This window comes from Haliaeetus albicilla, chromosome 26, assembly GCF_947461875.1.
Source record: "Haliaeetus albicilla chromosome 26, bHalAlb1.1, whole genome shotgun sequence".
NCBI lineage: Eukaryota > Metazoa > Chordata > Aves > Accipitriformes > Accipitridae > Haliaeetus > Haliaeetus albicilla.
The window spans coordinates 16,821,768-16,837,559 of NC_091508.1; the positions used below are offsets into that span (position 1 = coordinate 16,821,768).

At 53.7% G+C, this 15,792-nt stretch overlaps 1 protein-coding gene across 8 annotated transcripts in view; it reads right to left on the bottom strand.

Moving 5' to 3' along the window:
* Positions 1-15,792, bottom strand: part of PTGES (prostaglandin E synthase) — a 35,137-nt gene that overhangs the window by 7,387 nt on the left and 11,958 nt on the right. For 3 of the 8 annotated variants that reach the window (XM_069772241.1, XM_069772242.1, XM_069772240.1), the window contains exons 2-5: positions 13,089-13,271; positions 11,578-11,660; positions 7,359-7,604; positions 4,637-6,258 (exon numbers count right to left, since the gene is read on the bottom strand). In XM_069772241.1, coding sequence (XP_069628342.1) covers positions 6,198-6,258; positions 7,359-7,604; positions 11,578-11,660; positions 13,089-13,196 — 498 coding nt within the window. In that variant the 5' untranslated portion in view covers positions 13,197-13,271 and the 3' untranslated portion in view covers positions 4,637-6,197. The other 5 variants (XM_069772236.1, XM_069772237.1, XM_069772239.1 and 2 more) reach the window with 5 other exon arrangements.

Genomic DNA, 15,792 nt, shown 5'->3' on the forward strand with positions numbered 1-15,792 from the left:
TCCAGGTCTACAGAAATTGGCAGCAAGGAGAAGGGTCAGATTCTGCACAGGCAGCTAGCTAAAAGATAAGAACCAAAAGAGTAGGAATAAACCATCAGGTCTTAGATTGCTGAGTGCTTCCCGGGAGCAAAAGCCCACAGGTGCAGAGTAGGCACAGAGCACCCAAAAGCAGGCAGAAGCGGTGGTCAGGCAAAGGCAATAACCAAATAGTCTGGGGCAGCCAAAGCCAAAAAGAGCTTCAGGAGCTCATGGTGCTGAGCTATAAAGGAGCAGAGGTAATGCAATGCTGAGAGGTGTGAAGATGTGCCCAGGGGAAAGTGCCCAGCATGCACACAGACTGAAATCAAGTCAAGTGGCAGGAATTGCTAGGAAAGGATTAGAAAACAAGGCAGAAAGTGTCCTCATGGCAGTCATAGAAACCCACAGCACAACTAAAGCCTGAAATCCACTGTCCCAAGATATTGCGGAGATCAAAGGTATAAAGCCTATTCAGAGAGCCTTAGAAAGTTAATGGTGGGTGGGTCTCTGTCAGTGCAACATGGCAGCGATTCAACTGCCTGGGCAGAAAACTGCTGCCCTGCTGATTTCCAGGAGTGGGAAGAGCTGGGTGGAGAAGGGACACCCTGGGTTTGCCTTGTTTCTTTTACCTGCCTTAATCTGCTGAATTCCAGCAGACTCCTCTCAAGCCAGCTCCCATGGTATTGCTTACAGGATGCCTGCGTCACCTCCTCCTCTCCAGGCCATCCCCAATCCCCCCTACACAGCCAGGGGAACCGCAGCTCTCTCCCACAAACCTGGAGGAGCTCAGCTCCATGAGAGCCCACAGGATCAGCTCCCTCCCAAATGCAACCCCTGTGTCCCCCATCACCAGCGGCCTTTGTGACACACAGACCCCATGGGACCGCAAGGTTGAGGAAGGACCCCTATGGCAACACATCCCAGCTTTCCCCAGAGGGAAATGAGGCTCATCCTGTTTCATCCCAGCTCTTCGGTGCAGCACCCAGTAGAAGGGGAGCAAGTCCCTGTGTTGGACCTGACCCCAAGCCCACTAACTGCCTGAGCTTTCATGTCTTCCCACCCTGTTTTCAGTTCTAGGAGAGGAGAACCAAGGGGTGGCCACACAATGAAAGGCTTGAAAGGAGCATGAATCCTCCACAGTGCAGCCACAGAGCTCCTTGTGCCATCCCGGCGCAGTGGGCAACTCCACGGACAGACATAGAGATCTTATCTCAGCACCTGGAGCCATGCTGGTGCCCAGAACCATGACTGGCCATTGGGACTCAGGGCACCCCACACACAATTTACAGATCTGATCCGTGGGATGTGCAGCCCACAGAGCCCACTCCAGCAGCCACGTCCTGCACACCAGCCACTTAACCATCCCTATTGTACTGCTTCACTGCTGCTTTGTAACCACTTATTTGTTCTTTCAGTAAATGACTTGCAGATCATTAAGGTCATTTGTCCAACCTCCTGCCTAGCCTCAGGCAGAGAATATCACCCAAGCAACATCCTCATGTCCTCAGCATGTGGCCAATGCAGAGTATCCCTTTGGAGGGCATCCAGCCCCAAGTCAAAAGACCCTTGGAAATGAAGAGCTTGCAGATCCCAGGGCAGATTCTTCCAGTGACTCATTACTGTTAACTGCTGGAAATATGTCACTTATTTCCTGCCTGAACTGTCCCAGCTTCAGTTCAGCTCCCGCTAGAGCAGAAGGTCTCAACCCATGGTCTGCCAGCTCCCAGGAGCTGATGGACTACTTCTGAGGGGTCTGCAAACCAGGAGACAGACAAGCATGGAGAGCTGCAGCTCACCTGGCAGAGTCTGTGCCCCACAGGGGAGGGATGTGCCGGGGGGAATGCTGCCAATGAAGAGGAGCTCAAAGGCGTTGTGCTACCTCTCTCCCTCTTCCAGCACAGGGGGATTTTTCCTCCTGGGAAGCAGTCTGTCATGGACACATCCAACACCAGAACTGATTTCTGCAGGAGAGCTGGTCTCCCTCCATACACCACAACTTCAGGTAGGGGCGAAGGTTGCAAGAATGTTACGTGCAAATTGTATTTCCTTCCTTGAAGCAGTTGGTGTTCAACCAGCTGGCTCCCAAAGGGCAAGTCTCAGCTGATGGGAGGACCTCCTTGTACCCCCTTTCCTTGTTTCTGACCCCACAGCCTGATACTTTTGCATGGCTTTCTGACTGATGAAAACTTGAAGTTCACCCCTGCAAAATTTTAATGAGAACAATTTTGTATTGTCATCGGCATCAGCTGCCACGGCAGCGAGACAAAACAGAGCTCACATTTTCCAGCTCGCATGGATGCCAGCCTGGTTATCCCCATCCAGAATGACTTACACAGACATCTAGCGGTTACCGCATCCTCCTCTCCCGCTCCCCTTGCGCTGAGCCCTTCTCCCTCTGGTGGCAACGGGAAGGTCCGGAGACCCTCCAAGTCCTGCTGACACTACCTACTAGTTACAGAAACATATGTACAGGTTGACAGCAACATGTCATCTCCCAGCAGCTGAGCCCCTCCTGTCCTGAGGGATGCGATGGTCACCCCAAACTCTGCGCGCTATTTGGAAGGAGCATCTCCTCCCTGCAGCTGCTATTTTGCTGGCCCAAAATTTTGCAAACCCCAAAAGGAAGCAACCTAAGGCAGCAGAGAAGCTTTCGAGAAGCTGGATGGTAGTTATCTGCTGGGGGTGTAACGCTCTGTAACAATTTGGGAAGGAGGGAGGAAGCAAAGGTTCCCTTTGTAGTGGGTGTTACAAAGCCAAGGAAGAGTTATTGCATGCAGACGCGCAGCGTGGCCGGGAGCGAGGCGCAGCGTCGTGTCTGCCTGCTCGGGAGAGGCCAATGGGCACAGAAGCAGACACGAACCTCCTCCGCAACCCGCTCCCCAGGGAATGGCACCCAGCATCCATCCATCCCCAAATACCTCAAGGCCACCCCCGGGGCCTCCCCACAGCTCCCTGGCCAGCCGGTCTCCGTGGGCGAGGGTCTCCGTGGCACCCCGGCAGAGGGTGGCTGTGGGGACGGGGGGAGCAGGGCCCCCCCGCAGCGGGTGCTCGCAGCCACACGAGGGTGCTGCAGCCCCGCGCAGGGGAGCGCAGCGCAGCCCGTGGGAGCCCAGCGGGGTCGGGGGGTGCGGAGCGGAGCCCCCCATCGTGCTGCTCTGCTCCACACCCCTTCTCCCCACATGGGGCCAGGGACACCCCCCACCCCCCCCGGCTCCCTCTTCCCTGCCTGGAGCTGGGGCTGGCACCTGCGTGGCACCCACGTCCCGAATAGGGGACACCTCGCAGCTCAGCTCCAGAGCTGGGTAGGAAAAACCCAGCGGATAAAGTTTTCCTTTTGCCAGCTTCACCCTCGTGTATGCCAGAGAGGAGCAGGGAAAGATGGTTATCTTTTCCAGGGGACTAACCTCTAGGCTGTCCATACCTGTAAAGCTGGCTCTTCTCGCTCTCCCTACAAGACACAGGAATCCCAGTTCCTCAAGAGGAATAAGGGGATTTGTGTGGCAAAACCCTACAGCAAGAGGTGGAAGAGCCCCACGTCTGCTAGAGGAGAGGAGAGATTTTGGGAACGCAGAGAAGGCAGAGTGACCTGTGTCACAGGAGAGATGCCCAAGTGGGGGAATCTCGGTCCCAGACCCCAGCAGGGGGAAGGCCTGGATGAACAGGAGAGACCTGGGAAGCGGCGCAGGCAGGTAAGGAAGGGGTAAGTGGGATCCTGGGGATGAACTAGCTGGAAGTGTGTGGGAGGGGAAGTGGTTCGCACTGGGTCTTCCCTTGCTTTTCCCCCACCTCCAGACACCCTGGGCTCAGCAGGGCAGAGGGAAGACATGTACTGGCAGTGTGAATCATATTCAAATATTTAAGCACCAGACTCTGTTGTTCTGCAGTCCCAGGTGGGTTTCAGAGTGCTACCATTTCAGTTTTGAGCCAGGTATGAAAACCAAATTGTTGGCACACACAACGTGCACACACCAAAACCCAGAGACTGGCAGATGCAACCACTGTCCCTGCTCTCCTGGAGCTGTGGGAGACCCTGGGCACATCCTTCCCCCACACAGTGGGGAAGCAGGAATCTGGGAGCTCTGGGCTTTAGGATATTATTTGGGAAAAGGCAGGGGATGCTTTAGCTCATCACTTGCCCTGCACACAGCGAACACCACCGGCAGCGCCCAGGGAAGAGCCAGTGAATACAACGGCCTCCGTCCTGGCAGAGTCCTGATAGGGCTTAGGCTGACCAAGCAGCCGAGAGCCAGGCTCTGTCCTGCCTCCCACAAACCTCCGCAGCATTTCAAAATAAGCACAATGGTTGGGCCTCTCTGAAGTTTGCCCTGTGGGCTTTTTCTGTTTGTTTTTTTGGAGCTAGGAGAGTTCACGTTCCCAAGCTTTTCCCTGCAGCCAGTACAGCAGGGTTTATTTTTTTTTAATAAAAAAGAAGAAAGCAGAGCTCTGCATGTAACCTCGGCTTCCCCGAGCAGGGCGTCAGCCCCAGGCACCAAACAGGCAGTTTAGAAGAGATTGAAGGAGCTGGCAGCTCTGGGGGTTGGGGGTGGTGGTGTGTGTGTGTGTGTCTGCAGCCCTGTTTCTTCCTTTCCATGCCAAAATCTCAATCCTAGCTACCATCTCTAACCACAGCAACATGTATTGGAAAGGGTCCATTTTATAAAGATGCTGCCTTTCTTATTTGAAAGCAAAAAGCATGAGGGAAAGAAAAAATACCAAGTGGAGCCATTTTGTCCATCTCAACCAGCTAACGCAGACACCAATGGGGCAGCACCTCCCAAACACCAACAGTTTAAGAATATAAGGGAAAACCAGGGAAATGAGATGTTTGCTTCCCAGCAACCTACCGGCAAAAAGAGGTGGTTGCTGAGCTTGAAAAATACAGGCAGCTCCTTTGCAAGTCATAAGCACAGAAATGAGAGCAACCACATCTTACCTGAACTTCTCCAGCCCTCCAGGATTTAAGCACCAGCTTGGCTGCACAGGCAGTGAAGAAAGCTTGCTGGGACAAAGCACCTCACACCACCAGCCTGCTTTGGGGGAGCTGGGATGGAGGAGGCTTGGGTGAGCACCAAACTTTGTAACAACCCACTACTCTAGGAAGGAAAACTGAACAGAACTGCTTTGCAAGCCCCAGCTCTGCTGAATTTAAAGGATCAGCACAAACAATCCACACCTGGAACAGAGCTTCCTCTGCAGGGCAGGTGAGTCCAGAGGAAAGGGATGTCTCTTGAGGAGTCCCAGGGCACTCCAGGCTCTGCAGCAGGGTTTAGCAAAGCACTTTGCAGCTGGGGAGCTATCCTGCTGGGGCTGGACCCAGCTGCTACCCAGCTGCATTTGCTGCTCCCGAAGGAAGGATGTATCAGAGCACAATGATTTGTTTTTATTGGGAATATTTGCTTCCTGCCACCAGGATGCATGTGCAGCAGCAGAGAAACGTACAGGGGTTCGAGACCTTGTGCACCATGTGAGGCAGAAAAGGCTTGTTAAGAGGGGTATGTATTACCCAGACATCTGTTGAGGCTGCGTAAATGAGAAGTGGCCAAGAGCAAACTGCTGAACCTGCAGTCCTGCCCACCTTCCACACGTGGTGGGCCCTGCATCCCCCGCGGAAGAGCAGAGCACTCCATTCCAAACCTCACCAAACAGCTTAGCCGAAGGCCACATCTGCGCTGGGGTCAGGAGTTACTGGTACAGAAGCTGCTACCCAAGCTGGGCAAGGGCTCAGAGCATCAGTCTGAGCTGGTGTTTCACCCTGTGCTTTGTGCACTCAGGCGTGAGGTCTCAGAGCATCTCTGAGGACAGCAGGGTTAAGGGAACAGCTTTAGTGCTTAGGATAGGTGGAAGGGGGATTTATTTTCTGCTCTTTCTGGATTCCCCCTGTGATCATAGTAAAACTCTGCATTGCCCTCAGAGGAGGGAGGAGGCACTGAACAGCAGAGGCTTCCTCCTGCCTTGTCCTCCATAGGGCTGCTCCATTGCACACTGCTGTTGCCTGGACCAGCCCTTGGCACTTCAGGACAGCCGCGTGGCAGAAGACCTCACGAGGGTTTGTCATCCTGTGATACCCTGGTCCCAGCCTCTCCTCTCCAGCATGATGGCTTTCAAGTGACACCACAGAGCAGTGGTATTCTCCCGGGGGGGGGCGTGTTCAAAGCCACTCTGCTCATTTCCAGAGCTTTCTACAAACACCAGCTAATCCAGGCTGCACATGGCTCGGCAGCAGTGGACAGCAGGAAACAGCTGAAAGAAAACACCCCCAAAGCGGTCACGGCACATTCCCCAAATAGCAACAGCCATTCTGCGGCCAGAGAAAGGCTACAAACAGAGGGGAAAAAATTCAGTCTGCTGCCCTGGGAGCGTTTTCAGGCATCAGCGGCATGTGAACACAGACACCGCCCCTGGGAGAAAGGTCTGTCTGCAAACTGCAAACCCGTTGTTTTGTGTGAGCATCTCAGTCTTTCCAGAAGTCCCAGAGCTTTATGTCCAGCTCTCTACAGGGTCAGCGATTCCTGCCAGCTGCTCCAGGCGCATCCCTCTGCATCTTGCCACGGTGAGACTGAGATGGAAAAGCCACAGCTGCTGCTGGCTGGGAGCTGCCAAACACTGGCTGTGGAACATCCTTCCTGGGACAGGCAGGCTCCTGCCTGCGGTAAGGCTCCCCAGCAGAGAGCTGCATCCCACAGCTGGGAGCACTGAATGCTTTGGTGGCTTCAAAACATCACCCCTGAGATTTTGACTTCCACGTTACGCTGCCTGGCAGACACCTGCTTCCTGTCCTGCTCATGGGAGAGGGAACCTAAGGGACCCCCTGTCCCCACAGACCCACACAGCTGGGCAGGAGGAGGGCAGCTGTTTTATAACCCCCCACTGCTACCACCCATGTCTGCTGACCAAAAGACTTTGTGGGACCCTCATGGTTTTCCCTTCCTGATTCACAGGGTATTCGTGACCAAGGGTCCTTCCCGGTTCTGAATGCAGTTGGGCCAGAAAATCTTCTTTCCTTCAGTGAACCCATTCCTCGAGGGGTAGTCCAGGTGCTTTCCCCCTCCCACCCTTAGAAGTGAGAGAAACCTGCCTCCACATCCCCTTCCCGCTCCATGGGGAGACATGCCCCTTCTCTCTGGTGACTTCCCTGCCCAATTTCAATAGCATGGGGACTTTATCAAGGCTGCACTGAGCATCCTTGTGGTGCAGGTGGCCTCCCTGGCAACATACCATGTGCCCACACACATACACACACATGCACACTCACACTTGCACACACACCACCCGGTCCAGCCAGGGAAACCAGCAGAGCGCAGGACGAGGGGGTTTGGATGGTCAGTCTTGCTGGGTGTTACCAGTATGGGGTGGTAGCGAGGAGGATCTGCAGAGCCATGGAGAAGCAGGGCAGCTGTGCCACGCTGTAGGCCACAGAGCGCGTGGGTGCCTTCAGCTGCAGGAGGTAGGCGATGGTGTGGATGATGCGCCCCATGCAGAAGATGAAGAAGTGGATCCTGGCCACTGTGGGACTGGGATCCAGCAAGGAGTAGATGGCTCCGAGGAAGAGGAAAGGAAAGATGTTCTCCATGTCGTTGCAGTGGGCCCTGAAAAGGGAGATAAGGTTGCTCCTTCCCACCAGGCTTCCCTGCTGTCTCCCATCCCTTCTAGCCAGAGTGCCCATCTCTGGGTGCTGCTGACCCTCTCTGTTGGATGGGGCAGATGCAGCCCCCAAAAGAGTCAGATCCCCCCTACAAACACAGACAGTGGGATTTCGCAGCTGGTGTCTCTCCCTTGGGTTGCTGCGCTCCTGAAGCTTGCCCTCCGTTACTGAGATGCCTTTGCTGCGACAGATGACAGCTCGAGGGTTACAGCTTTTAAATAAACAAAGAAAAACAAAGACCCCGTGAAGCTGCAAAAAGCTCAAAGCTGGTGTGGCGCCAGCACGGCATGGCCCCAGATGTGGCCACATTACACAACAACGAGGCGGTTTCTAGACCGCGGTTTCTCCAGAGGAGAAACTCCCAGGATGGGAGGGTTTGTGGCTTCGCCCCTCTTTGCAAGTGCATTCAAACGGGACCGGGGAGGAGCACCCCAAGCACCCCCTGCACCTCCACGCTGTGCCAGCATCACCTGCCTACTTTCACCATAGTCAGGCTGGAGGGACCACTGTGGCCATGTGATGACACATTGGCACTGATGGGCCAAACCCTGAGCTCCATCTGAACATGCGCCTGCCTGAGTGTCACATCATCTGCCACCACCCACACCACTACCGAAACAGGATCCAATTATGCCGTGAGCATAGGCTGTGTCCCTCCTCTCCCAGGTACCATCCTTTGAAGGAGGGAAACTGGTCCCCAAAGCAGCAGGCTGTCCTTGCCCTCCCACTGCCTCTGCCTCTCCTTCTTTTGTTCCCTTGCAATGAAAGACATGCTTTCTACAGCACAGAAGCCTGTCTCTGTGCTTCGACAGGGGGAACTCTCAGGTCATGCTCTGGTCAGTTGGGATGGATCTGGGCTGGAGAGTGACCCAGGCACGAGGCTCAGTTGCTTTTTCCCTGTTATCTCTGAAGGTTTGAGAGGCAGAGATGAAGCCTCGATAAGAACTGCCCTTGCTTCCCCATTCCTGTTCCCCAGCACATTTAAATGTTCACAAAGCCCAGAGAAAATTGTAAGGGATTTTTTTGCTGAAGCAAAAGCCAAGATGCCTGTGCTGCTCTTCTGTGCAAGCTGAGAAGTGGCCAGGAAGTTTTAGGATGCTCAGCCACAACTCATTAGTACAGACACAGGCTGGGATAGACCTGGCTGAAAACTGACTTAGGAAAAGAAAGAATGCTGTGTCTTAAGCCCCTCTTCTGCCCCTGGAGTCAGGTCTATGGTGTGGGAGATGTCCCAGTGCCTGCCTCAGCAACTGCCCCACCAAACACTGATTTCTTCAGGCCAAGGTTTGCCAAAAACTTCTCCATCAGAAATTTTCAGCACCAAGTGCCCTGGTTTTTTGGAGGCTGACTGCCCCCAGGCAGGATCGGTCTCCGAGCCTGTCGTGGTTTAATCCCAGCCAGCACTAAGCACCACGCAGCCGTTCACGCAGCTGCTTACTCACTCCCCCCCAGTTTATATACTGGGCATGACATCACATGGTATGGAATACCCCGTTGGCCAGTTTGGGTCAGCTGTCCTGGCTGTGTCCCCTCCCAACTTCTTGTGCCCCTCCAGCCTTCTTGCTGAAAAATCCTTGACTTAGTCTAAACATTACTTAGCAACAACTGAAAATATCAGTGTGTTATCAATATTCTTCTCATACTGAACCCAAAACACAGCACTATACCAGCTACTACAAAGAAAATTATCTCTATCCCAGCCAAAACCAGGACCAGAGTGATGGAGCAGGAGCTGCAGGGAAGGGTCACCCAGCTTGCGCTGACCTAATCCCCCTCACTGGGATGCCTGGGGACAGGGACATGAGCAGAGGCTCTGGGTCCAGCAGCTGGTTCCCATCACCACATCACACAAAATGACCCGTGCGCTGAATGCCAACCCCCACCAGCATCTCTTGCTACCCCCTCCCCACGCTAGAGCCCAAGCCAGACACTGGCTCAGCAGGGCCAGGCTACCTGCAGGTAAATACTGCACCTGAGCCGTTTCCAGCCCCAGCTTTGCTGAAGCATGAAGGGGATGCACAGCCTGTTGTACCCAGAAAAGAGCTACCCCGAGGGCTTTCAGCACCCCATTATTCCCGTAACAGGCAGGAGAGCAAGGGGCTTTCTTCTACCTGCTCTTTCCACCTCCATGGGGCCACATCCTCAAGCAAGGGGGGGATGAAAATGGTAAGGAGCCTGCTGGAAACCCTATTTCAGCTGCTCTCTGGGTGTGATTTTGGGACAGCATGGAGGAATTGGCCTAGAAAATACACTAAAACAAGTCCTGCTGTTGTAGCAGCAATGCCAGGAGGAGTTGGTGGGCATGAGCTGATCAGAGCCTGGACACAGAGGAGACATATTCCCTGCCAAACCCGGGAGCATGGAGGCGAGCTGCAGGAAGCCCTCTGCTCCTCCTGGCCAGACAGTCCCTGGGCAGAGCCAGCCCCTTCCCAGACACGAGGTCAGGCTTGCCTGCTAACAGCCCCTTCCATTCCCAGTCCAGGGCCCTCCTTGCCTTCCCAAGCCAGCATCGCCTCTGTGGGTAACGCCACAAAACCCTCCCACAGCCCAGCTAGGACGGCAGTGATAAGCATGGTTTGCTTTGGTGTTGGCCGTGCTGGGAGAGGGCAGCTGCCCGACACCCACTGCCTCACCCTGCAGCAGCCCCGTCTGAACAAGCCCCCGAGGACTCAGAGGTTCAGCAGGGCTGGAAGGACAAATGGAAGGACAGGGAGGAAAAAGGAAAGAGCTGAGATGCAGCCGGCGGCCTCTCTAAGAGGCAAGGGGGAAACCTCCCTCCTCACTGATGCTTGCTCTCCCCTGTTCTGCCCCTGCCCTGCACAGACCCCAGCAGCGTGGCCATGGCTCTGCTTCCCTCTCAACAATGCCTAAGGAGAAAACCCAACATCACCCTTGTTCAGGGGAAACACCATGGGTTTAATCTGTCTTCCCCAGGGCTGTGAACAGATCAGCAAGGACCGACTCTGAGTGCTTTAACCGCACAAGTCAGATCTGAGACTTTCCCCAGGTCTTTGCTGCAGCTCTGGTTATTTATTTTTATGGAAGTTTGTCTTTTCTGACTAATCAAAAGAGGATTATGATTATTATTACTATTATTATTTTCTTTTTCCTAGCAAGGAAACGGCTTGTTTGCTGTCCTCCTCCCTCTGGAAGCCCAGAGATTAGGTGGCACTGGATGTTTTTTAAAGCAAAACTTGCAGGCAATGAGAGGTGAGCAGCGCAGTCCCCCACCTGTAGCACAGCTGGCAGCCAAAGGCTTAGTGACAGCAGGGCATGGCTCCAGCCCCTTTCCTGCACATCACCAGTGATCCAGCCCAACACTCGAGGCACCTTCTTCTGGGTAAGGGGGATGGCAAACCAAGCCTGGGGCTGAATCACCCCATGTTTTACCTCCGAGGAACTGTGAGCCCCACAGAAGAAGGGGAAGATTCAGAGTTTGCCCAATTAGGGAGGCAGAAGTTATTGCAATCATGTCCAGCCTCTTCCCAAATCCCCCAAAAGGGCAGCCACATACAGCACCAGGACCAGTCACACAGTTCCCTGTCCAAGCTGTGCAGAGATGTGGGGGGATTTGGGGTCCTGTCGGAGCAGGGCACGAGGAGCCTTTGGGTGTGGGTACAGGACAAGCCCTTGGGGGCTTGCGGGACTTTGAGCATCTAGGAATGAATTTAATTGTGCCAGAGTTGGCTGTTGGACCCAAACCTGGTCCTTCCACGTGTCCTTGCTGCAGCACACACCATGCTCCCATTAAAGGTTAAACTGCTCTAGTATGTAGCGTCTCACAGCTGAGCTCCAGGCATTCAACCCATGTAGGCAATTAATTAATAAGCCCTTTAGCTTCCCACTGCTTCTTTGCCAGCAGCTGCCAGGGATCGCCCTGTGGCACAAGGGGAATGCCAGCACCGCTGCATACTCACCTGCGGCACCGCTCCACATCAGGGTCCTCACGGTAGTACTGCAGCCCCCCATTGCGCAGTGCATCCTCTGGGTTTGCAAATGCCTGCAAGAAAGAGTCCCCATAATATATATGCTTATAATGTTTTTGGAACTTCACAGGTAGAAGCTTTGCCCCTAATCTTTAAGACCTGCAGAGATTTCTTCCTGACGCAGTTTCTCACCACCCTTCACAAACATAAGAGCAACTGCACTTCCATGTGCACAGTCCTGGGAGTTAAACACTGCACCTCCTGAGGGGTTTTCCTCATCCTCTGAAAAACCCAACTCTGCCCACCGAGCAGGTCCCAAACAGGGGGCTTCAAGGGAGCTCTGGCCTGGTCCCAGTCCACTTCTCCCCATGAAACCTATTTAATGGAGACTTTGCCAACCACCAGATGAGATCACTGCTGGCACAGAGTTTGCAGACACTGAATGCAGCACCCAAAAGATAACCGGGACTGGCAGATTAGTTCACCCTGCTGAGAAAGGATATCCTCTGGCTGGCTTTTTGACAGTGGTACTGTGTGACTGAAACCAGCCCCAGGGAAATTGGATCCTACGCTAATAAACATTCAAATAAAAATGATTTATACGAGCTCCCCACCTATGCTCAGAAGCTGTTCCTCAGGGGCCTGGTTACAAGTGACAGCTTCACTTTGCAGCCTGGAAAGGACCCTGGTGCTTTCTTTAATCATTTTACAAGCCCAGAATGTCCCAGGGCTGGAGCATCATTTGGAAACACAAGGGGAGAAGCCAAATCGTCAGTTACAATGATGCTACAGCACAGGGGTATCTCTTTGTATTTTATCTGAGAGCAGAAATCTCTCCCTCCCACTCCACTGATGCAGTCAGAAACTCCTCAAATACTTTAAAACAAATTTCACAGACCGCTGAGTTTTGCCACAAGTTCAATTTGGGTTGCGGGTGATAAAAGGTCCAGTTAACCCCATCTCCTGACAGCAGCTAGAGCTCTCAGTCCTCCCCGTATTTTCCCCGTGTCCAAGAACCATTTCCTCCAGCTATTGTTTTTATTCCCCAGGACTTTCTGCTCTCCTGGAGCATTCACGTAGCCATTCCAAAAGCTCAAAAGCTTTCTGCTACATTGCAAGGAAAAAGACCATTGGAATGATTTCTTCTTAAACCCTTTTTTTCCCCCCTCCTTTTCTTCCAGTCATGGCAAATTAACTGTAAACAGTCTCTTTCCAGAAGCAGCTCACCTGCATGTCATTTTAGATCTGAAATTATTATTTAGATTAGGATTCAGAAATTATAAACATCAAGCTACAGATGGTAGAAGCAAACAAAAAGAGCCAAAGAGAAGCGAGATATTTATCTGCTGCAGCTATGAAACATGTTTTGCTTTCAACTTAAGAAAAAGAAAACTCAGCTTGCGTCAGGAAAACTTTGTTGGCCTTTACAGGAATGAAAGAAGAAAGAAAAAACACAGAAACCCAAGCCAGAAAGGGAGAAGGAAAAGGAAACTGGATCTTACCTTCTTTCTGAGTCTCACTTGTCCTGTAATGATGGCAACGACATACATTTTTAAAATCAAGATTGTGCTGTAGAATGTAAATGACATAAACACTTTGTTTTCCATCATTTTGGGGGAAGGTGCCGCTCAGTCGCCTACAGCACTCACAGGCAGCGGAGATCTTGCTTGGGCTGTCAGAGGGCTCTGCGGGAGAGGGGGCAGTAACAGCCACGTTTAAACATAACACAAGTCACCACTGTTTCTACGGCAAAAGCCCACAGCCCCTGTACACCCCTTCAGATGATGCAGCAGAGCTGCCGGTGAGCAAAGCCCAGACTGGGACTCGGAGCAGGCTGCTTCTGCTCCTCACACCCTGCTGCCACCAGCTCCGTGGGGATGCGATGCCCCAAACTGGGATACAGCCCTCTTGACTGTGTGGGCCACAGCAAGGCTCAGCCCGGCCACAGCTCGACCTCTTGCCTCCCTAAAACAGCCCACCACGATTCCCTAGTCCCACCTCCCCTCCTGTTCGAGTCCAGAGGGACGGAGCTGCCCAGAGCATCCCTCGCCCAGCCGGGCACTGCTCACCCACGGACACGAGCTGATCAGCCCTGGGAAGAAGGAGGAGTTAGGAAGAAAGTAGGCACCTACCTCAGCCACATCCAGCCCTGCGCTCCTGCGCTGTCCCGATCCCACAGCCCACCCCTCCGTGGCAGCGCTCCCAGTAAACTCCAGTCCCGCCCAGTGCAGGCTGAGGGCTCCGGTGGCAGAGGCAACCAGCCCTCCCCTTCCACAGCCACCTGCAGAGGGATGGGGCACAGGGGACAGAGCCGTCCCTTGCCCCACCAGCACCCATCACCCGGGGGGCCCGGGCTGCCCCTGAACCCCCCGGCTGGGAGGGAAGCTCCCGGAATGACCAGCCTGGAAGCACAACCAGGCAAGTCGTGAACCGCAAAGCCCCAAACCTGCAAATCGAAATAAACACCAGCCTGCCTGGCCCCAAAGACAGCTCATCCTGGTTTTGTCTGAGAGGCTGAATCGGGGCCGTCGGGTGTAATTTTGTCCTCGGTCTAGAAAGTGGCATTTGAATTTGGAGCTGGCTTTTCCCCAGCCATCAAACACTGGTGAAGAAAGAGTGGGATCTAAGCCTCTGCAGGCAGCTGGGCTGCTCTTTCAATGCAAACCTTTAACTCCTTCTTCCCCAGCCCTGGCCCCAGTGCTGGCAGCAGCAAACCTCCAGCAAGCCGGCAGCGTGGAGGCTGATACGAGCTCTCCAAGTTTATTGGTGTTGAAGGGCTGGATTTGGGGTTCATTTCCTTTACACAGGGGGAAAAGGAAAAAAAAAAAAGAAAAAAAAAGACTTATTTCAGGCAAATGGAAACTGTCAGAGATTGAGTGGAAAATGAACGCTTTGAGGATGCAAGCTGTTTTTTAATTAACTGACATGTTAGAATAAAAAAATTTTTTTCAAGCCACAAAAAAGCCTCAAAAAACAATGAACGGGGTACAATGGCTTGTCTTTTACAAAACCATCTATCGAAGCATTAGTGCCTCTAGGACTGGATTTGTTCTTCAGGGCTTTTTAACTTTTTAACTGCCATTGAGCAAAACTCATCCTGTCCCTTCCAAGAGGGGTCCAAAGTAACCCAAGAGAAGCATCGCATGAGCCCAGGACCAGGCTCTGGTCCCGTTGCTACAGACCCTGTTGCACAAGGACAGGTTTGTCCCCAGCAATGGGACGCTGGCAGCACGCCACTCCCCAGGGAGAATGGGCTACAGGAGCCTTTTTCCTGGGGTGCTGGTGTGAATTTAAGGCAGGCTTGTGCTCTAGGCACAGCGGCCCTGGGCTCAGGTGATACACAAATTCCATCAATGCGAGCATGAGTCAGGTTATGTGGGCAGATCCGGAAGGTTGACTCCTGCTCGGGGAGCAAGCTAAGAAGGAAAACAGTCACCTCTCTGTCTGGGTAGCATTATCCCACCAGCCCTGACCAGCAGCCAAGGGATGCCACAGGCCAGCCCCTGCCTCTGCCCCTGCAGAAGGGAGGGTTACACCATTTCTTGTATTCCCAGCAAACAGTCAGCGCGGAGTCAGACCAGGGCAGCTTTCCTGCCAGGATCAGCACTGCGGAAGAGGTTTTGCTCCTGCCACGCTCACCTCAGACGTGTGCTCTGGCCATGCCAGCCAAGGGCTGAGCTCTCCCTGTGCCCGTCCAGAGCAGATGTCCTTCCTTCCACCCCTGCCTGCCTGGCTCCAGACCCCTGCACTGCTCCCAGCCTGGCAGGGCAGGGCTCAGAGCCAGAAAGACCCTTCAAGCATACGATCTCCCTCCCCGCACAGACATCTGCAAATTCTTTGCATTTGCTTCTGAATCTCCCTCGCCACGGCTTTTCTGCCCTGATGCTGCAAACTCAAAGATGCCGCACCACTCATTGCAATGCACTGGCTCAGCCCCATGACATCCAAGTGTGCAGAGAGCCTTTGAAAAGCCCCAAACACTTGGTTTCAAGGGACAGGTACCTGCAGCTGGTCATCACCACCCTGGCGTCAGGGCGGCTGCAGAACAAGTCCCGGCACAGCCCAGTGTGGAGCTGCACAGCCTGGCGTGAAGCTCCACAGCCCAGCAGTGAATGCCTCCCATGGACTGCTTCCCCGGGAGTGGGAATGGGGACACCAGGACACGCAGCAGTCATGTGGATTCAAACACTGCAGTAATGGCTGGGG